This window comes from Mastigoproctus giganteus, chromosome 2 (genome assembly GCF_048544385.1).
Source record: "Mastigoproctus giganteus isolate SK-2022 chromosome 2, ASM4854438v1, whole genome shotgun sequence".
Classification (NCBI taxonomy): domain Eukaryota; kingdom Metazoa; phylum Arthropoda; class Arachnida; order Uropygi; family Thelyphonidae; genus Mastigoproctus; species Mastigoproctus giganteus.
In genome coordinates, this window is record NC_143576.1 from 261,334,139 (window position 1) to 261,357,752 (window position 23,614).

General features: G+C 38.0%; 1 protein-coding gene across 1 annotated transcript in view; it reads right to left on the reverse strand.

Moving 5' to 3' along the window:
* LOC150090433 (uncharacterized) overlaps positions 1-23,614 on the reverse strand; it is a 562,729-nt gene that overhangs the window by 162,347 nt on the left and 376,768 nt on the right. The window contains exons 96-99 of the mRNA XM_090389881.1: positions 11,509-11,622; positions 4,136-4,192; positions 3,793-3,918; positions 595-854 (exon numbers count right to left, since the gene is read on the reverse strand). Coding sequence (XP_090246007.1) covers positions 595-854; positions 3,793-3,918; positions 4,136-4,192; positions 11,509-11,622 — 557 coding nt within the window. The remainder of the gene's footprint in view (positions 1-594; positions 855-3,792; positions 3,919-4,135; positions 4,193-11,508; positions 11,623-23,614) is intronic.

The window sequence follows — 23,614 nt, forward strand, 5'->3', positions numbered from 1 at the left end:
CAAATTTTTCATGGATATAATAAACCGATTATCATTGTTATTATTATATTCTAAATATTGTATGTTTACTGTTAGATTTTAATTGTATAAAAATATTTGTGTTTTCAGTTTTATATTATTTTAATAATGCAGTTAGCTTGACAAGACACTTTTCTTTTCTTCTTAAAATTGCTGTTGGTAACAAGCCCAATGATTCTAACAGTGAATGAAGGCACAGCATATACTATGTTCCTTTAAAATGCATTTAATGCAAATTAAATCTTAGGTGGCATAAAATACATTTTTTTTTTATTGGCTGGTGCTTTCCTGCATCATTTGCCACTTCTAATATGACATTACAACATAATAATGTGACTGTCTGACATTTCATCAACATAAGCATACTGATATTTTTTGAGACTCTGGAGTAACACAGTGTTAGTACTTTCCTTCAATGCTGCATCAGTGTCCCCCTGCTTTCTTTTCTGAGAAAAAAATCACAAATTATTTTCTGAATAGTGTCACGATGGAGTTATCTAATTAGAAAAGATAATTTTTAATAACCTTGTATAAGTATATATAATACTAAATAAAATTTTCAAGAAATATACATACTCCAACTCTTAGGTTAGCCCTGGTGTCATATACAACAGTAAAACCATATGACTGCGATTTAAACACTACTTGTTGACCTATGACTTCAACAGTAAGCATCCCAGCCCTTCTATTTAGCAGAGTTAACTGGCTAGCTGAATAAGTATGACCATCAAAAGAAACATCCAAATCAGATCCAACAGTTATTGTGTGGTCATCTTGCTTTACAGTTACCCATTGTTTACAGTTAGAACTTTTTGGTGGTGTACATTCTTTATGGACTGTAAAAGAAAAAAATTAAGTTCTTTATAGTGCTTCAAATTTGATTCAAATATATTTAAACAAATTCTGTAGACCAACAATAATACAAACATATGGTAACATAACAATAAAAAAGGCACTGCTTACTACACTTTATGAATAGAAAATAAATATCACATTTCTTTTACTATTCCAGTGATGCAATTGGTATCCTAAATTCCAGGATACCAATTTAATCTGAATTTTTCAAACGATTAAAAATTTTTCAGCTAATTATCATATGTATCTGCAGGAATACAATGAACATTGATGGTGATAAATTATACAGTTTGTCCCCGACTTATGTAAGCCTGAGTTATGTAACTTCGGACTTACGTAAATATTTTTGGTAAAATTGTAAAGATACTTTCTGTATAATTTTTAAGATTGAATTCTAATGAAGGTTGTTGTTGTTGTTTGGTTTTTTAGGAGCATTAGCAACTAAGGCCATATTGCTCCAGGGATATGCGGTGGTCATTCCTTGACCTTTCCGCATCCTCTGTATTTGGTGGTCACGGACTCGAACCCTGGTCTAATCAAGAAGCGTGTGCTACTCACTGCTGCTCCTGCCCACCTGGCTACAGTGGGCAGGAATGAAGGAATAATAAGTATAAGTTTATATTTTTGTTCACATACAAACTATGTTGGATAATAACCTGAGGCATAATTAGAATCTAGGTAAATTTTGTGCCTGAGATAATCAGCTTGTGGGTTTTTGCCCAGTACTGTAGAAGGTTCAGGGCATGGTTTGCGCTGGCTTCCAAGCCAGGGCCCTTCTGGTGTTACTCTTCACAAGGCGAACAAGGTCATTTGCAAAGGCAACCTTGTCCACCTTACCTGCATCTGCTCCCAATAACTTGTCCAGCACCAAGTTCCAAAAACAGGTGCAAAGGAATGCAGAGTGAGAGAGTGGCGCCATCTTGGCACTGATTTAAAAGTTGAGAAACAAGTTGGAGAATAGATGTGTGGAAATTTGCCTTTAGCCAGCGGGTGGTTGATTGCTGGAACAAACTTTTGGAGTGAATGGATAGGTGAAACAGGAAGTGTTTTTTTTTTTTTTTTTTTTCTGATGCTGCTACTACAAGTACAGAGAAGGGCAACAAGACTAGTGAAGCGAACAAAGGAGTGCTCTTACAAAAAATAAAAGCTAAAGTTCTGCAAGTTGCAGCTTCTGGAGACTAGGCACCTGCGAGGCAATCTGATTGAGGTGTATAAAGGCCTAGAATGGATTGCGCAGGCTCAATGCTGATAGGATTCTTTCTCTCGCTCAGATCACAAACCTGAGGGGGAATAAACTGAAATTGAGGAATGACAGTTGTCGGATAGATGTGCGGAAATTTGCTTTTAGCCAGCAGGTAGTTGATTGCTGGAACAAACTTCCATCTGTTGTGGAAGTTGATAGCTTAAATAAATTCAAGGCAGAACTAGACAAGCATTGGAAATGAATGAATGGGTGAAATGGGAAGGGGTTTTTTTTTTTTTTTTTTTTTTTTTTTGGCTGATGCTGTATAAGCTTGCTTTCTTGCATTGTATGCTTCTACTAATGCTAATCATATGCCACTACTAATGCTAATGCTAATATACACTCTTTCTCTTTACACCAGTTTTCTTACGGGGCCCCGGATGACAATGCCAATGCAAATGAGGGTTATAATAAAGAACAGTGCACAAATGAGAACTTAATAATAGTGAGTGTATCTATAAATAGTCTGCAATGCTTGCTTGCTGTCAGCTGCCATGACACATGGGTATTCAGTTTCTCCTCTTTCACAAGCACACACTCACTCAAAATACACTAATGCCCGTCAGTTTTTCGTCCATGAAATCTGAAGTCCACAAAATCGAAGGTTTACTATAATATTTATTATTTGTGCCCTGTTAAAAATATTCTTCTTTATAGATTTAAACACTACTTGTTGACCTTAGTACTTTATCTGTTGTCATTTTGGCAATTAGCAATTTGGGAAATTCTTAATCTTAATTCTTAATTATATCCATTAAATCCGAAGTCCGTAAAATAAAAGGTTTATTATAATATTTATTATTTGTACCCTGTGTAAAATAGTTTTCATTAATCTATATGCATGCTAACATTGATATGCACCATTGTGACTAAAATCAAGACTTTCACTGCCATAAAATTCTTTCATTGGAACGATTAGCAATTTTCCTGCTAATTGCCATTAGCAGGAAAATTCTCAATTATATGCTGTTTCCCAAATAAAATATCACACCTTATACCCCCCCCCCCCAATGGGATGGGGAATGGTAATTCATTCATTCCAACCATTTGTCACCATACTCATTATCTATTCTATATGCACATTTGGATATTAATTATAATGATCCTCAAAATCACATGGTGTACTGGTACTGGGATTTTTTAATGCTGCCACTATCTATTTATAACATGTTTTTTGTTTTTATTTGAATTTTATTGTTTATTTCATCATGATTTGACTTTACTTTTTAATACTTTACAAATGCTTTATCTAGCTCTCAGAATTTAATTATAACACTGTAACAGTAGACGTTTCTTCATACCATTCTCCCCTACACATCTGATATCTTCATACAAGTCTATCATTGCTGCTTTGCATATGGCAACAGTAACGCATACATACTAGACTGTTGGAACTTCCATCTGGTGTTGTGCATGTGGGTAGTTTGAGTAAATTATGGAAGAATTAGACAAATTATTAGAGAAGATGGTGAGATGAAGTGTATACTTTTTTTTCTTTTTCGCTGATGCTATATAAGCTTACTTTTTTGCCTCACATGCCAATGGTAATACTACTATCCTTTTCAATTTTATTTTTATTTCCATTCGATTTCACCAGCATAAATATGAGTGTGTGTTTACACACAGAAATTATGAAACTTAAAACATTTTTAACATTTCTTTTTGTGCAAACTAACCTGAAACATTGAATCTGTTTTTCAGCATATCTTGAAGAACTACATGGTGACAGAAATCATAATCTAGTTCTTGACCATCTAGTGTTTGGATATGTCTTCCAATAAGTTCACAGTTTGCATTTTCAGCTAAGAGAACAGTTCAACAAAAACCAGTAATTAAGATATTGCTCTAATTTAATTTATTACTAAAAGGTTGATTGCCTAGTAAATGTTAGTATTAATTTATATCGTTTTAAATAATAAATTCACATGAAGTGTAAAAATAAATAAGGACATGTTAAAATCTGTATTAAATTTATAATTAAATATTATAAAAGATGTGCTCTTTTTCAAAGGAACTTACCAGGTGGTTCAGGAGTAGGTGTAATAACTGTTGATGTTTCATTTACAGTGACAGGTACTACAAAAATAAATAATGGTGAATATTAATATTTTGTATATAATAAATTACTATTCATTTTAATAATGGGCCTTATGGATGATAATAATATTTATATCAGTAATGGGTCAAAACATTTCAGGAATTAAAGAACAGATTAATTACATTTTATTATTATTATTAAGTAATTATTAATAATATCTTTAAAGGATGGGAATAGCTGAACTGTTTAAAAAACTTAAGTATTACTAGACATTTCATCATAAGGCAAAGGGAGAATTATAACATAAATACAACCAAAGCTATTTATAGTAACTCCCTTCCCAAGAGGAATGAGAAAAATGGCCATTTTATCAAAAGAATGTTATTTACTTTAGTCAACGGGTAGTTGATTGCTGGAACAGACTTCCATCTCTTGTTGTGAAAGTTGATAGCTTAAATCTACCCCAGCTTTAAATAAATTTAAAGCTGGGGTAGACAGGCATTTGGAGTGAATGGATGGGTGAAATGGGAGGGATTTTTTTTGGCTGATGCTGTATAAGATTGCTTTCTTGCATCATATGCCCCAACCAATGCTAATGCTAATATCAATTAGAATAGATAGTTCATAAAATCAGCAAAAAGATCAAAGAAAAGTTTGAAAATTTAATGTAAACCATACAATTCAGAATATGTACTCCAGTTTTAAATGAAAAAATGAAGATTGTGCATTTTACAGTGATTGATGGTTTAGTAAGATTAGCACTAGCATTAACAGAGGAATATGATGCAAGAAAGCAAGCATGTGCAGCATCAGCCAAAACAAAACCTCCCATTTCACTCATCTATTCACTCCAAATGCTTGTCCAGCTCAGCCTTAATTTTCATTTAAGCTATCAATTTCCACAAGAGAAGGAAGTCGGTTCCAGCAATCAACTACCCACTGGCTAAAGGCAAAGTTCCACACATCTATTCTACAACTGTCTTTCCTCAGTTTGAATCTATGCCCCCTCAGGTTCTTCATCTGAGCAAGAGGAAGAGTCCCATCAGCATTGAGCTTGCTCAACTTGTTCAAGGCCTTATACACCTCAATCAGATCACCTCACATGTGCCTAGTCTCCAGGTGCTGCAGTTTGCAGAACTTAAGCCTATCTTGGTAAGAGCACCCCCTTTGTTCCCCTCACCAACCTTGTTGCCCTTCTTTGTACTCATTCTAGCAGCTCTATATCCTTCCTAAAATGAGACCTCCAGACCTGTACAGTATTCAAGGTGTGGCCTGACCATTGCCTTGTACAATGGGATAATCACCTTGTCCCTACTAGCAAAATTACTATATATCACTGACAAGGCTCCATGACCTGCTCTGGCAGCCCATCTGCACTGCTCAGCAAACATCACATCTGACTGCACAATTACCCTCAGGTGTTTTTAATTCTCCACTTCCCTGATTGTAGTACAACATAACTGGTACATTTCTCTGGGGTTACTGCTACCCATATGCAGTACTTTGCAATAGTCAATGTTAAATTTCAGTTAACATTTCTCAGCCCATTTGCCCAACTTATCGATCCAGCTGTAGTTGCATACTGTCTTTACTCTCATTAACAACCCTGCCAACCATTGTATCATCTGCAAACTTGGACATTAAGCCTGATATACCCTCATCAATATCATTTATGAATACACAAAACAAAAATGGGCCCAGCACTGAACCATGGGGTACTCTACTAATAACATTAGTCCATGAAGAGCAGTGTCCATTGGTTACCACTCTCTACCATCTCCCACTCAACCATCCCCTTATCCCTTGTAGCAAATTGCCCTTAATGTCACAATTCTCCAATATGTACAGAAGTCTTCCTTGTGCAACAGTATCAAAAGCTTTTCTGAAATCCAAGTATATGATATCAAAATTATTTTTTCCATTCAGTTCCTTTGTAACCACATCATAGCATTCAATCAAACCGGTCAGACAAAACCTCCCTTTAACAAACCCATGCTGCATCTTAACTATTATTGCAATCTTGTCTAGATGATCCTGCAATGCTTCTTGACCACTGACTACATTATTTTTCCCGGAACACAAGTTTAACTAACAGGCCTAGTGTCACCTTTAGAATCCCCAATGTAAATTGGGGATACATTTGCACACCTCCAGCCCATGGGCACCTCTCCAGAGTTTAAATAGCTCTCATAATTATGGCTAAGAGTTTGCTTACTTCCTTTGTTGCCTCCTTTAATATAACTGGATAGATCCTATCCACCCCAGGTGCCTTCCTTATATTTAACTTCAACAATTTCTCCTCCAGTTTGCTCTCAGTTATTACAAAATACTTTAGCATTAAGTAGAGGCATATGATGCAAGAAAGCAAACTAATGCAGCATCAGTCAAAAAAAAAAAAGAAAAAAAAAAAAGTTCCACTTCACCCCTCCATTCGTTCGAAATAGCTGTCCAGCTGAGCCTTAAATTTATTTAGGCTATCAACTTCCACAACAGGGGATGGAAGCCTGTTCCACGAAACAACTACCCGCTGGCTAAAGGCAAATTTCCATACATCTATCCTACATCTGTTTTTCCTCAATTTGAATTTATGCCCTATCAGGTGATTATTCTGAGCAAGAGGCAGAATCTCAACAACATTCAGCATGCTCAAACCATTCAAGGCTTTATACACCTCTATCAGATCGCCTTGCCGGTGCCTAGTCTCCAGACACTGTAATTTGCAAAACTTAAGCCTTTCTTCGTAAGCGCAACCCTTTGTTCCACTCATAATTCTTGTTGCCCTTCTCTGTACTCGTTCCGGCAGCTCTACATCCTTCTTGAAATGAGGCCTCCAGACCTGTATACAGTACTGAAGGTGTGGCCTGACCATTGCCTTATAAGAGGGAATAATCACCTCCTTATCCCTGCTAGAAAAATTCCTGTATATCATTGAGCAGCCCGTCTGCACTGGTCAGAAAACTTCATATCTGCCTGCACAATTACCCAAAGGTCCTTTTCATTCTCTACCACTGTCAGTGTAGTACCACAGAGTTGATACTTTGCTCTGGGGTTGCTGTTTCCCATATGTAGTACTTTACATTTGTCAATGTTAAACTTCATTTGCCACCTCTCAGCCCATCTGCTCAACCTTTCCGAATCCTGTTGCAGCAGCATAGCATCATCAGTAGTGTCCTTAACAACCCTGCCAACCTTTGAATCGTCTGCAAACTTGGACATTAAGTTTGATATACCATCATCAATATTATTTATAAATACAGAAAACAATAATGGACCCAACACTGAACCCTAAGGGACTCCACTAATAACATTAGTTCGTGATAAACAGTGTCCATTGATTACCACTCTGTCTTCTCCCCTCTCAACCATCCTTTTATCCATAGCAGAAATTTGCCTCCGATGCCACACTGCTCCAAATTGTGCAGCAGTCTTCCATGTGCAACAGTATTAAAAGCCTTTCTAAGATGAAATATGTAATATCAAAGTTATTCCCTGCATCCAGTTCTTTTGTAACTGCATCATAGTATCCAATCAAATTGGTCAGGCAAGACTTTCCCTTAAAAAAACCATGCTGTGTCCGAGCTATAACTGAAGTCTTGTCTAGATGATCCTGCAGTGCTTCTTTAACCAGTGCCTCCATTAATTTTCCTGGAACAGAAGTTAAACTCACTGGTCTGTAATTACTTGTGTCAGCCTTTGATCCTCCTTTGTGAATTGGGGTCACATGTGCACATCTACAGTCTATGGGTACCTCCACTGAGTCCAAGGAAGCTCTCATAATTATAGCTAAGGGTTTGCTTACTTCCTTTGCTGCCTCCTTTAATATAACTAGATAGATCCCATCCACCCCAGGTGCCTTTCTTGTGTTTATCTTCAACAATTTCTTCTCCACTTTACTCTCAGTTATTACAAGATTCTCTAGCTTACTACCAGAGTTGAATACACCTCTGGCATTCCCCTTGCTGAATAACTCCTCATGTGTGAATGTCGATGCAAAATATTCATTTAGTTTGTTAGCTAACTGAGCAGGATCATCAACAGTTCAACCATCGATATCAAGTGGACCAATCTGTTTCAACCCCTCCCTTCTAGAGTTTACATAAGTAAAGAACTCTTTGCTGTTTTTCTTTGCATCCCTTGCCAAAGATTTCTCGTAATCTGCATTCGCCTGCCTATCCTCCTTTGTAACTTGGTTACAGATCAACTTATATCTATCATAGGCTTCTGTGTCACGTGTTAATTTATATGTATCCCATGCATTTTTCTTCTCTGCCATATGTCTCGTTAGTTCATCTGACATCCATTTAGGCCTAAACCTTGAAAAATATTTCTTAGTTGGTATGTAAAGTCTAGTAGCCTCCCAGATAAGTTCTTTGAATGCTTCCCATTTTGAATTTGCTGTTGGTAACATCATCAGTTAGTCCCACTGTATAGAATTTAAATACTGTCTCAGACCATCGTAGTTGCCTTAACGAAAGCAATAACCCTTCCCTTTACCCCTGATGGTAGTAACCTCTTTGAGTAAATTCCACTTCAGCACACTGTGATCACTGCCACCTAGTGGTTCCTCTGTTTGCAGATTCTTAATGCATGAAGAATCACTACTGATAATCAAATCAAGAGTATGCCAACCTTTGAATGATGTAGAAAACAATCATCCAATCTGATGTAGAAAACAATCATCCAATAAATCCATAAAAGCCTTGCTAGTGTGTGAGCAACCAACCCACAAATTCCAGTCAATAACATCTGGGAAATTAAAATTCCCCATTATAAGACTCTCTGATTTACTGGCCCACTCTATTTCCCTGTACAGTTTCTTATTATACTCATCTGAGTCATTAGGCCTATAGCACACTCCTACTCTCAATTTTGATCTCCCAGTGCTTATGTCACACCAAACTGACTCAACACTGCACTGTCCAGCGATGTCGACTGGCTTCACTTCCTTGGATTTTTTGTGTTTCTTAACTAATAGAATAACCCCTCCTCCCTTCCTATCCTGTCTATTCTTTCTGTAGATGTTGTACTCCCCAAATTCCAGTTCTGCATTCCTTATATTTGTTGTTCTTTTGTTTGTTATTTGGTTTTTAGGAGCATTAGCAACTAAGGCCATATTGCTCCGGGAAATGCGGTGGTCATTCCCTGACCTTTCCGCATCCTCCGTATTTGGTGGTGACAGGCTCGAACCCCGGTCTAATCAAGAAGCGTGTGCTACGCACTGCTGCTCCTTCCCACTTGGCTACGGAGGCGCCATCATTCCCTATATCTGTGTGACACCATGTCTCTGATATCCCAACAATATCCGCCTTTGATGCTTTGATCAATATCTCAAATTCATCAAATTTATTTATAAAACTCCTAGCATTGGTGTACACACAAGCACACATGCACCTGTTCCTATTCTTAGCTACCCTAACACAACCCATGTGTTTACTTGTACCGCAATGACTCCCAGCAGTCTCTGAAATATCCTGCATCTTGTTTTCCAGGCTTCTGCTCATTCCAATAGAAGCAGTGCAAGAATCACTTTCACCTCTGCCAGTGGCTACTGTTAATCTATTAGTCCTTGCATCCCTCCAAGCTATCAGTTTTCCGACCCACCTAACACTGCCTTGATAGTATCAGCAAATATTCTTGCACCCTTACTATTTAAGTGTATCCCTTCCCTGTGGAAGCAGTCCCTTCTGTTAACAAGTACAGACCAGGCTGAAAAAAATTCTACCCCTTGAGCTTGCACAATATTTCCAGGACCGAATTGATCGACAAGGCGCTCATCATATACTCCCTCCTATCGTGTCTGGGAAGAATTTCAGACACTTTCAAATTCAGCCCTAATTCATGGCTTTTTTTCAACAGTGACCTGTACTTGTTAAGTAATTCTGCCAGTCCACTTAGCTCCCTGTTAGAGTTTGATAAGCTTCTGGCATTCTCCTTCTTGAATAGCTCCTCATGTGTGAATGTAGATGGAAATACTCATTCAGTTTGTCAGCTACCTGAGCATGATCATCAATAGTCAAACCATCTAAGTTAGGTGGACCAATCTGTTTCATCCCTTTCCTACTAGAGTTTACATAAGTAAAGAACTCTTTGCTGTTTTTCTTTGCATCATTTGCCAAAGGTTTCTCGTAATCTGCCTAACCTCCTTTGTGACTTGATTACAGAGTAGCTTATATCTGCCATAGGCTTCTGTGTCACTAGATAATTTCTATGCATCCCATGCATTTTTTGTTTGATTTGTAATTTGTTAATTTTTAAATGTCGTATGTACAATATATATGTGTACGTATATATTGAGGCCTAACTATAGACAAGGAAATTGGTTTCAGACTTTGAAATAATCTGTCAAAACGCACTGTTTCAGTGAGCATGTTTTAAAAGAGAATTACGAAGGTACATGACAGCATTTAATTCACTTTCACAGTTATGTGTGAAAATGTGCATTCTCAATGCACATTCTTCAATGAAATGTCTTGCTCAACCACAGGAGGTGATTATCCCCTTGTATAACATAATGGTCAGGCCACATCTTGAGTACTGTATACAGGTTTGGAGGCCTCATTTTAGGAAGGATGCAGACTTGCTAGAACGAGTACAGAGAAGGGCAACAAGATTAGTGAATGGAACAAAGGGATGCCCTTACAAAGAAAGGCTTACATTTTGCAAATTACAGTGTCTGGATGATAGACACCTGTGAGGCAATCTGATTGAGGTGTATAAGGCCTTGAGTAGTTAGACCAAGCTAAATGCTGATGGGATTCTTCCTCTTGCCCAGATTAAACACCCAAGGGGACATAAATTGAAATTGAAGAAAGAAAGTTATGTTGTAGAATAGATGTGTGGAAATTTGCCTTTACCCTGAGAGTGGTTGCTGGAACCTCAGGAGCTCACATCTTGTGAGTATGGGCTTATATCAATCAGTGTCATGAGCCACCACTGAATGTAACTGTCAATAACTGTAAAAGTATTATAAGGTGAATAAATCATTTAACCTTTACAGCATAATGTACAGTATTTTTTTAACTGAATTAACAGTATCTACAGTTTATTTATTGACTAAAGCACCAACTGGGCAGGTGCATTAGCTTTAGAGTTGTTAAATCAAGAGAACTTAATATAAGATCAAATCTCAAAACCAACTTTTTGATTTTAAAACATTCTCTAAAACCTATAAGAATAAAGTCATTATGATAATGGCTGATAATACTGCATTATTTATTCATACAGAAATTTCCTATACCTGTAGTCTTAACATAAAAGTTTAAAAATAAGAAAATTAAAGGAAAAAATATGTTGCCTTAATTTGCATATTAATTTTTTTACTACATGTTTAATGCAGTTTTGATTTTATACTCACTACATCTGTACTCTGTGCAGACTGAGCCATTCCCAGGTATTGGTATGGGAGTGTGATCATCCGGACACTGAGGCATCTCAGGAACAGGACATGCTGTGGTTACAGGTATTGTAGCTGTCAAAATACACATAAGTAATGACTTCATTTGATCATTATAGGAAACAAGTTGACACAACTCTGTATATTACCAGGTAAAATTTAAAGTGCTACCTTGTAATATTTATTCATATCCTTAATTTTATAATAAAGGCCTGCCCCTGAGGTAGGGATTTCAGGCCTTATTAGCATTATTAGCATTAGTAGAGGCATTTGATGCAAGAAAGCAAGCTTATGCAGCATCAGCCAAAAAAAAAAAAAAAAACCACTTCCACTTCACCCCTCTGTTCGTTCAAAATACCTGTCCAGCTGAGCCTTAAACTTATTTAGGCTATCAACCTCCACCACAAGGGATGGAAGTCTGTTCCACCAACCAACCACCTGCTGGCTAAAGGCAAATTTCCGCACGTCTATCCTACATCTGTCTTTCCTCAATTTGAATTTATGCCCTCTCAGGTGATTTTTCTGAGCTGGAGGAAGAATCCCATCAGCATTGAGCATGCTTAAACCATTCAAGGCTTTATACACCTCTATCAGATCACCTCGCTGGTGCCTAGTCTCCAGACACTGTAATTTGCAAAACTTAAGCCTTTCTTCATAAGAGCACCCCTTTGTTCCATTCACTAATCTTGTTGCCCTTCTCTGTACTCGTTCCAGCAGCTCTACATCCTTCTTGAAATGAGGCCTCCAGACCTGTATACAGTACTCTAGGTGTGGCCTGACCATCGCCTTATACAATGGAATAATCACCTCCTTATCCCTGCTGGAAAAATTCCTGTATATCATTGACAATACTCCATGAGCTACTCTTGCAGCCCGTCTGCACTGCTCAGAGAACTTCATATCTGCCTGCACAACCACCCCCAAGTCCCTTTCATTCTCTACCACTGTCAGTGTTGTACCACAGAGTTGATACGTTGCTCCGGGGTTGCTGTTTCCCCATGTGTAGTACTTTACATTTGTCAATGTTAAACTTCATTTGCCACCTCTCAGCCCATCTGCTCAACCTTTCCAGATCCTGTTGCAGCAGCATAGTGTCAGTAGTGTCCTTGACAACCCTGCCAACCTTTGTATCGTCTGCAAACTTGGACATTAAGCCCGATATACCATCATCAATATCATTTATAAATACAGAAAACAATAATGGACCCAACACTGAGCCCTGAGGGACTCCACTAATAACATCAGTCCACGATGAGCAGTGTCCATTGATTACCACTCTCTGTCTTCTCCCCCTCAACCACCCCTTTATCCATAGCAGCAATTTGCCTCCAATGTCACACTGCTCCAATTTGTGTAGCAGTCTTCCATGTGCAACAGTATCAAAAGCCTTTCTAAGATCCAAGTATATAATATCAAAGTTATTCCCTGCATCCAGTTCTTTTGTGACTGCATCATAGTATCCAATCAAGTTGGTCAGGCAAGACTTCCCCTTAACAAAACCATGCTGTGTCTGAGCTATAACTGAAGTCTTGTCTAAATGATCCTGCAGTGCTTCTTTAACCAGTGCCTCCATTAATTTTCCTGGAACAGAAGTTAAGCTCACAGGTCTATAATTACTTGTGTCAGCCTTTGATCCTCCTTTGTGAATTGGGGTCACATTTGCACATTTCCAGTCTATGGGTACCTCCCCTGAGTCCAAGGAAGCTCTCATAATTATGGCTAAGGGTTTGCTTACTTCCTTTGCTGCCTCCTTTAATATAACTGGATAGATCCCATCCACCCCGGGTGCCTTTCTTGTGTTTATCTTCAACAGTTTCTCCTCCACTTTACTCCCAGTTATTTCAAGATTCTGTAGCTTACTGCTAGAGTTGAATACACCTCTGGCATTCCCCTCGCTGAATAACTCCTCATGTGTGAATGTCGATGCAAAATATTCATTTAGTTTGTTAGCTACCTGAGCAGGATCATCAACACTTGACCCATCAATATCAAGTGGACCAATCTGATTCATTCCCTTCCTTCTAGAGTTTACATAAGTAAAGAACTCTTTGCTGTTTTTCTTTGCATCCCTTGCCAAGGATTTCTCGTAATCTGCCTTCGCCTGCCTAACCTCCTTTGTAACTTGGTTGCATATCAACTTGTATCTACCATAGGCTTCTGTGTCATGTGTTAATTTGTAAGTATTCCATGCATTGTTCTTCTCTGCCATATGCCTCATTAGTTCATCTGACATCCATTTTGGCCTAAACCTTGAACAATATTTCTTAGTTGGTATGTAAAGCCTAGTAGCTTCCAAGATAAGTTCTTTGAATGCTTCCCATTTTGAATTTGCTGTTGGTAACATCATCAGTTGGTAAACATCATCATCATTATAGTGAATGATGATTTAGTTTAATAATAAATGTTTTTGAAAAGTTGATTAATCAAAGATATTTGAGAATGCATGTTATAAATATTAAGAGTAAGTGGTATAATTATACATTTAGTATACAGTATTTGTACAATTGTTTTTTTATGAATATACAAAATTGTACATTTATTTGTACAATTTAGTATATTCACACATATGCGGAGTGGTCATTTTACTTTACCCAGAGTATGTTGGATTCTGCAATCAACTTATCTGTGATATCAGTAATAAACACGTTAAAACCCTGCCAACCTGGCAGGGTTGTTAACAACGGTAAAGACAGTATGCTACTCCAACTGGATCTAGATAAGTTAGGCAAATAGGCTGAGAAGTGGCAACTGAAGTGTAACATTGATAAATGCAAAGTACTGCATATGGGTAGCAATAACCGAAGAGAAACCTACCAGCTGTGTGGTACTACACTCAGGGAAGTGGAAAGTGAAAAAGACTTGGAGGTAATTGTGCAGTCAAATATGAAGTTTGCTTAGCAGTGTAGACAGGCTGCCAGGGCAGGTCATGGAGTCTTGTCAATGATATATAGGAATTTTGCTAGCAGGGACAGGGAGGTGATTATCCCATTGTACAAAGCAATGGTCAGGCCACAACTAGAGTATTGTGTACAGGTCTGGAGACCTCATTTTAGGAAGGATATAGAGTTGCTGGAACAAGTTCTGCAAATTGCAGTACCTGGAAAGTAGGCACCTGCGAGGTGATCTGATTGAGGTGTATAAGGCCTTGAATGGGTTGAGCAAGCTGAATGCTGATGGGATTCTTCCTCCTGCTCAGATTAAGAACCTGAGGGGGCATAGATTCAAATTGAGGAAAGACAATAGAATGGATGTGTGGAAGTTTGCCTTTAGCCAACGGGTGGTTGATTGGTGGAACAGACTTCCATCTTTTGTTGCAGAAGTTGATAGCCTAAAAGGCTGAGCTGGACAGGCATTTGAAATGAATGGAGGAGTGAAATGGGAGTTTTTTTTTTTTTTTTTTTGGCTGATGCTGCATAAGCTTACTTTCTTGCATCATATGCCTCTATTAATGCTAATATGTTGGCTGGTAATAAATGTATTTTAAAGTTGACTTAATTAAAGATATTTGAGAATTCATGTTATAAATTTTAAGAGTTAGTACTATGATTACAAAATTTGACTTTTACAACACATTCAAATCGTTCTACTGGTCTGGAGGTATGCTGGATTCTGTGATATTGGTGATCCAAGTGGATCGCAGAATGCCATGAAGGTTGGTTTCAAGAATTAAAAATCAGGTTACGATTTAACATTCAGTAGTCAGTTTATTTAATCAGTAAATTCCTTCCTGGTGATATGCTTTTTTTATTTATATCTTTCATTTATATCAATTTATTCAATTTTTCTGTAAAGCGAATCAAGGAATAATTAGTAAAAAAAAAAAAAATGCCTACATCTGAATTTGATCACATATGCCCGAAGTAATAAAAATGCTAATGAAATTCTTTTGTCCGTTAAGTAAACAGTATACATATTGTTTACTTATATTACAGATATTATAAGCACAACAATAACAGTATGTATACAGTTATTGTTGCACTTATAATATCTTGATTTACAATGTCATTTAATCATTTGCACAAAAGCATCAATTATCTAACTTCATATTTAAAACTTAACCCACTAAATTCTAATTATTACTTTACATAAATTTTCTTTGTAGATGCAACTTGGGAGGCCAATATCATGAAAAAACATATATCAGAAATGGTTTTGATAATGTATAGATTCTTGACAAGCACATTACAGTAGTAAAGATGCATTCTTATGGGTATTAAGAGATGACTGTCACTATAAGTTATCCTCCATTGAATAACTTGCCAGATTTCCAAAATATCATCTCATCATGACAGAAGTTTCAGAAACTAGAAAATTATGTACTCTTATTCGCTTAATGATAACACCATAAATGGTATTGTCTTGAATTGCTGATGTAGCAGTTCAAGTATATCTGATGTAGACACCAAATACACAGCAATCCTGAGAGCGAGTCTATGGTAAATGCATTAAGAAATACAGTACTCACAAGAAGCAACTGATTATGTAGTTGATTTGAAGGATGAGGACCAGAGAATAGGATATACATAAATAATAGCAGAATATATTATAAAGTAATTCAGCATGGTGCAAGTATTAAATTATGAATGCAATATTACATTTCATTGCCCAGAAAGCTCTCAATATGGTATTACAAAGTTTAATGTAATGGCTGGCAAACTGCATCTTGGCATCTAAATAAACTGCACAGAATTTAACACAGGAGCAATATTACAGACTGAATATAAAGAGATAACACTGAAGGGAGGGGGAAAAAGTACAGTTCACTTATTTAGCCTTATTACGATTAGCTAACCCAAAATTGGGAATAAGATCAGGGATAACTAACCCAAAATAAGCAATATAATCTATGCACTATAAAAACTGCACTTTTTTTGCAGCTAGGACATATTGAGTTAGTTGGCAGGCATTAGAAGGAATGAGAATAGTAAAGAAGACATCATCAGCATGAGAGCAGAAATCAAGATCTGGGAGAAGATAGACCAAAGGTTTGTGGAGAAGAGTAAGCTGACAGTGCTGCACCTTGTGGAAGACCCACACTAACTGTTTTGACAACTGTGGATCAGTTTGCAAAAAAATATCAATTGGATCTTTTTGAGTAACCATTGAAGAATTTTATGAGGGAATCAGAGATAAAGAAATATGTCTGAAACAGGAACAGAAGAGAAGAGAAGAAACTCATACTACAGTACATTCCGGTTAATTGGGGCAGCCGCTTATTTGGGGCAAATTATGAAGAACAGAAACAAAACAAATATTTAGCCTGAATTTGTTCCGCTTATTTGGGTCAACTCGCCATTTAACTGGGGCAATGAAGGTCTTGATTGAACAATAAACTATATTTAGACGGCACGCACAAACATCTAAATATAGTTTATTGAACAATAAACTAATTTAGATGGTTCGTAACAAAGATCATGTGGGCAGCAGCCGATTCAGTTATTGTGAATTCGTGCTGTACAGTGGTTGTTTTACGTTTGTTCTGTGTCATGGTAATCAGATTCTGAAGAAATTTTGCTTGCAGTTGTTTACGATCACACTAGGTACATATGCATACATCTTGTGGATTAGAATAGATTAAAAACTGTACCAAACAGTGCACTGATTTTGGTTTCCCCCCTCCCCTTTTTTTCAGTACATTTAAGACCCCTGTCAAGATGCCATGTAAAGATTTGTCGCTTTCAGAAAAAAATCGCTATTCTTGGCAAGATAAAGTCAACCTCCTAACATCAGTCATCGTCAGCTAGCGGAGATAATAAAGGTGCCAAAATCTACAATTTCCCGACTGCTACAGCAACAAGAAAAACTTAGAGAGGAGTGGACATTGCACGTGGATTTAAAGAAAACATCTCTTAAGCAAAAGAGGGAAGGCAAAGATCCAGACATCGAAGATGCTTTGAATCAATGGTTTTCCACTGTATCTAAACGAGGAGTGCGTGTAAGCGGCCCTATGCTAAAAAACAAGTCAGAAGAGTTGGCCAAAAAGCTAGGTAACATAAATTTCAAAGCGATAGATGGTTGGTTGTCTCGATGGAAGTGTAGACATGACATTAGTTACAAAAAAGCAGATGGCAAGAAGGATAGTGCTGATGCTACGAGTACTGAGCAATGGAAATCTGAAAAACTGCCAGAGTTGCTTAAAAAATTTAGTGGGGATGACATTTACAATGCCAATGAAACAGGTCTGTATTATCGTGCTACGCCAGATGGTTCTCTCAGCTATCAACACATAACACTGTCCGGTTCAAAGAAAGCAATGGATCGTGTAACAGTGTTGTGCTGCTCAAACATGTCAGGAAATGATAAACTCAAACTTTTGGTTATTGGTAAAAGTGCCAAACCTCGTTGTTTCAAGGGGCTTACAATAGGCAGTTTTCCAGTTTCGTATTATGCCAATAAGAAAGCGTGGATGACCACATATTTTTACGCAATGGCTAATGAACTGGGACGCGGAACTGCAACGGAAGTCCAGAAAAATTCTGTCGATATTGGACAACTGCACTGCACACTCTAATGTAGCTGGTTTAAAAAATATTGAACTGAAATTTTTATCCCCTAACACCACATCCCTAATACAGCCTACGGACATGGGAATTATAAAAAATTTGAAGACCTATTATCGTGGAAAGCTAGTTAATCACATCCTTGAAGCAATTGAGGAAAATCTGCTGACATCATCTTCGAAATCAATAGAGATTAGTGCAAAAGTTTCAATGTTAAAAGCTGTACAATTTATCGCCGATAGCTGGCGAGGAATAAGCAGCAAAACAATTCGGAATTGTTTTGCTAAATGTGGTTTCACGACTAATTGTGATTCAGACGCGATAAGCTGTACAGAAAATGAAATGGCTTTGGAACTGCAACAGGTCCAAAATTGTGAAGAATTTTTAACAATTGACGATAACCTTCAATGCCACGATGAAAATGAAGATTACGAGGAAACGATTATTGAACAAATTGCGGCAAAACACTCAGACACCAAAAGACCAAGAAAATGATGACGATGATATACCTAAGCGAGTGACTAACCAGGATTCCAGGAAATGTATCGCAGAATTGAGATGTTATTTCATGCAGGAAGGCAATGAAGGCAGTCCTTTATCAGCATTAGATACCTGCGCCAACTTTGTTCAATTGCAGTCCATAAAGAGAACACGTCAGGGTACACTTCATAATTTTTTTCAAAGTAAGAACCCTTAAGTAATGTGTAACCTTTGCTTGACACGGACATTATTCTGTACTATATCTTCATTTTACATATGTACATAAATACATTTTGTTTGCTTTTAGCTTTAGTTATTTTTAAATAAATGTTTGCACCAATATAACTTAAATACAGTGTGCTTTCATTAAATACCACATTCCCTTTATTTTATTCATACCTTTTTGCCTCCGTTAGAATGTGCGTTTCAGCTCATTAAAATTTCGCTTAATTGGGGCAGCCACTTAATTGGGCCAAAGTGATCTGTCCCGATGTGTCCCAATTAACCGGAATCGACTGTATATAAAAAACAAAGTATATCTAAAAAAACACAATGAAGATTTTCTTTTGCTCCAAGCTTTATATACAGTAGTAGAAAAAAAATAAAAATAAAAGAAATAATAAAGGTAAGTGCCTTCTTATATTCAAAATACAGTAGAAGCCAGATTAAACAAGTTCAGTAAAACAATAAGAGACCATAATGAGTTGCTTGAAGCCTTGGTGAAAAGCCAGATTAAACAAGTTCAGTAAAACAATGAGAGATACCATAATGAGTTGCTTGAAGCCTTGGTGAAAAGATGACTCAAAGGCCTTAGCACTAGAACTTTTGTCAAATATTTTAAGTAATGGCAAAAATATTGAAATGTGGTGAAAGTTAGTCTGGTTGGTGGGGTCAGAATACTTTGGGAGAAGTAATACACAATAGGATTTCAAATGTGGAGGGACAAAGGCTTCTTTTAGAGAATGATTGAAAAGATAGAGTAAGACACCCAAGATGAAGAAAGTGACTGATAATTTTAATGCAACTAGTGGGGATCTTATCCAGCCCTAAAGCAGAAAAATCAGGGAGAGAACTGATGACATTCTTAAGCTGAAGAGATGAAATTTCTACATCAGAGAGAGAGAGAGAGAGAGAGAGAGAGAGAGAGTTTGTTATAGGTCATCATCATCAGCCATTTTCAATCCACTGCAGGATGAAGGCCTCTCCAGCAACTTTCCAGTTCCTTCTGTTTTGAGCACTGGCCATCCATTTACTACCCAAAAACTCATGAATTTCATCTATCCATCTCCGCCTATGTCTTCCAGGTTTTCTTCTAGCTCCTCTTGGGTACCATTCTGTTATTTTCTTAGTCCATCTGTCATCATGTCTTCGAGCTATGTGTCCTGCCCAAGACCATTTTAGTTTTTTAGTTTTTTTTTTTTTTTTTTTATGAGAACCCCAAACACGAGAGGTATTATAACCTATAGTACTTAGTACCGTGCTTGGGTTGGAGGTTGAGAAGACGAAAGAAGATATTTGTTGATATTGGACTTGAACTTCTGTAGATTGTAATTTTCAGGAAATACGTATGAAGGAAGGTTGTTCCAGAAAACAGCAGTTGAATGAATAAATGAGGAAGATGAAAAGTTGGTTCTGTGGGTTTGAAGTTGGACAGCAAATGGATGTTGACTGGTGGCGGCACGTGTTCGGACTGTTTTGAAAGAGAGAGCGGGAATTATAGAAGCCAATTCAGAAGAACAGTGCCCATGGAAGTATCTGTAGAAGAGGCATGCAGCAGAAACAGTGCGTCTATGAGAAAGCGAGTGGAGAGACTCTGTTAGAGATGAATCATTAATTAACCTAACTGCCCTCTTCTGAATGGAATCAAGAAGCCTGAGAGAGGTTTTGGGGGCACCACCCCAGATGTGGGAACAATATTCCATGGCAGGGCGGATTTGCGATTTATACAGAGTGAGCAGCTGTTTGGGAGAAAAGTAACGCCGAGAGCGAAAGAGAAAACCAAGTTTTTTAGATGCAGAGGAAGCAATATTTGTAATGTGCTTGTGCCAAGAGAGATTAGAAGTCAGGGTAATCCCCAAAAGAGATATATCATTTTGCCTATCGGAGTGTCACTAAAGATAAGCATAGGAGCACACAAATCCTTTTTGCGAGATATAAGACAAGATTGAGTTTTAGAAGGGTTGAAATCAAGTAAGTTGTCTTTGCCCCACTGGAGAATTACCTGAAGATCGGCATTTAAGGAATTGGCAGCAGATTTTCGAGAACTTGAAGCTGATTGAGCTGGACAAGGTTTCTCAAAATGGAAAGTTGAATGCAATGTGCTATCATCGGCAAAACTATGGATAGGATTTCCAGTCAATGGAAGAAGGTCATTGATATACAAGAGGAAAAGAGTGGGGGAAAGAACTGAACCTTGGGGGACACCGGCATTAGTGGAGAAGTTAGAAGACAGAGAGCCATCTACCATCACCCTCAGTGAGCGATCAGAGAGAAAACTGGATAACCAATTACTAAAAACAGTTGGCAAACCATAAGATGGAAGCTTGTTTAGAAGACCTTTATGCCAAACACGATCAAAAGCCTTTGAGATGTCAAGAGCAACTACTTGTGTTTCACCGAACCTTTCCATTGAATTAGTCCATAAATGGGTAACATAAGCCAGAATATCACCAGTGGATCGACACTGCCGGAATCCATACGGGCGATCGTTGATCAGACGGAAGGTTTCTAGGTAGTTTAAGAGTTGGCAGTTAATTGATTTCTCCATTACTTTAGAAAGAGTAGAAGTAATTGCAATGGGACGATAATTGGATGGGAGGGATTTGTCACCCTTTTTAGAAATTGGCTGGATATGAGCAAATTTCCAAGAAGAAGGAAAAACACCTTTCGAATAAGAAAGTGAAAAAAGGCGGCAAAGAATAGGAGTAAGTTCAGGAGCACAGGTTTTGAGAACAAGTGGAGAAATACCATCACGACCTGGAACTTTCTTAGCATCAAGATTCATTAAAATCCTTCTGATATCCTTTTGACGGAAGACCACAGGAGGCATTGAATGGAGCGTGTTAGGAACGGTGGGAGGTGTTTTACCAAGATCATTAATACATGAGCTCGAAGAAAATGGGATGCTAGCAGGTCAGCTTTATCCTTGGCTGAAGTGACAACAGAACCATCTGGTTTGGACAGAGGTGGGAGCAGAGATGGGCAAAAGTTGCGGCCAATAGCTTTGGCAAGAGACCAGAATGCTCGGCTACCATTAGGGCAAGAAGCAAGTTTTCTACTCTTAGCCTGTTCAAACTCTAGTTTGGACTGATTAATAACTGCTTTACAATTGTTGCGAGCTTTGGTGTAGGCAGAAAATGAAACTGAAGAATTAGAAACAAGCCAATTACGATATGCAACGTTCTTCTCTTGGACAGCCTTAGCACATTTATTGGAAAACCAAGGTTTAGATAAAGGACGAGATTTTAAAGTGGAGTGTGGGATAAAGGATTCCATTCCTGCAAGAATAATTTCACTGACACGATCTGAGCAAACGCTGACATCAGAAGTTTTGAAACAGTAATCAGACCAAGGAAAAGAAGAAAAGAAGTCTCGCAGGTCATCCCATTTTGCATTCTTGTAATGCCAAACAATACGAGGTTGGGAATAGCCATGAGATAAAGGTTCCATTGGAGAAGAGACAATCACCAAGTTGTGATCTGAAGTGCCTAAAGGACCTCTCACTTCAACCTTGTACTTAGAAGGGTTGTTTGTGAGAAAAAGATCAAGCGTATTGGCTGTATGATTAGGATTGTCCAGTATTCTTGTAGGTAAATGAACAATCTGTGCTAGGTCATTAGTAATTGCAAAAGCCTCAGCATCTCGACCTGCTGGGTCGGTGTGACTAGAAAACGGAAGCCAGCTGGAGTTGTGTACGTTAAAATCACCAAGGAAAATTACCTCACTGTTAGGAAAGTTGGACTGGAGAAAGTCAAGTTGCAAAGAGAGGAAGTCAAAGAGCTCCAAGTGATTAGTGGAGTTGGGAGAACGGTAGAGACAACAGATGAATTTTACACAATGAGGTAGAGAGATTTTAAGCCAGAGAAGATCAAAGAGAGGAGATTCCAAATTGCCAAGTCTCTGACAGGGAATATCAGAACGGACATATGCACAAGTACCACCTTTGAGTCGAAAGGAATCGTACAGCAAATAATTTGGACATCTGAGATGAGCAGTAGTTGAATCAACTGATAACTGAGATTCAGTCAGAAAAAGTACATGGGGTTTGGAAGACTGCAAGTGGAAATGGACATCATTGAGATTAGAATTGAGACCATGTATATTAGTGAAATGAATTAGGAAGTCCTTGGGAGGTTTAGATCTTTTCGCAGATAAGCTTGCTCTATTATTTTGACAATTCATGGTGTATTCAATAGTAAGAAAAAGTGGGTGGGACATGCTGTATGAAGTAATGAAATTTTTGGATATGGCGTACATGTGGTAAGAATATACCCAGATCCCTGACATAACGTGGCCTCGACAATGCTCCCCGCATACACACTACTCGGACTCCCTCCAGTCACTATCTGGCAGAGTAGAGGTAGCAAGATTATACACTAGCTGATCCGGAAGCTTCCTAGAGAGTTACCAATAGGTTCAGTCCGGTGTACTAACTAGCGGCCGGCCTGCGAACACCGTTTTAGAGCTGTACCCTCGAAATGTAAGGAATATTGGATCTCGCCACGACATTCATCATAACCTCAAAAATCATCAATCATACTGCATGATGGAAGAGATAGGGAAGGGTTGGCCGGAACTTAGCTCTAGAGACTAAACATGGGTTCCACCACTTCAAGCCTCCAATAAGCAAAGTGGTGGTATTTCACCGGTTGATGAGAGTCATCTACCACCTAGTACTGCCTGGTAACATAGAGGGGCGGCATTCCTCCATGTGGTGTGGGCGCCACACCTCGACCCCTGCTTACGTTGGTTTACACCTGGGTGATCACCCACCATGTACTTATGCATGAAGGTTATACCCAGGATTACTAACAGTCCCACCATCGTGAAGGTGCAAGCAGAGGATTTGGCTGTCATAGACCGTCCGG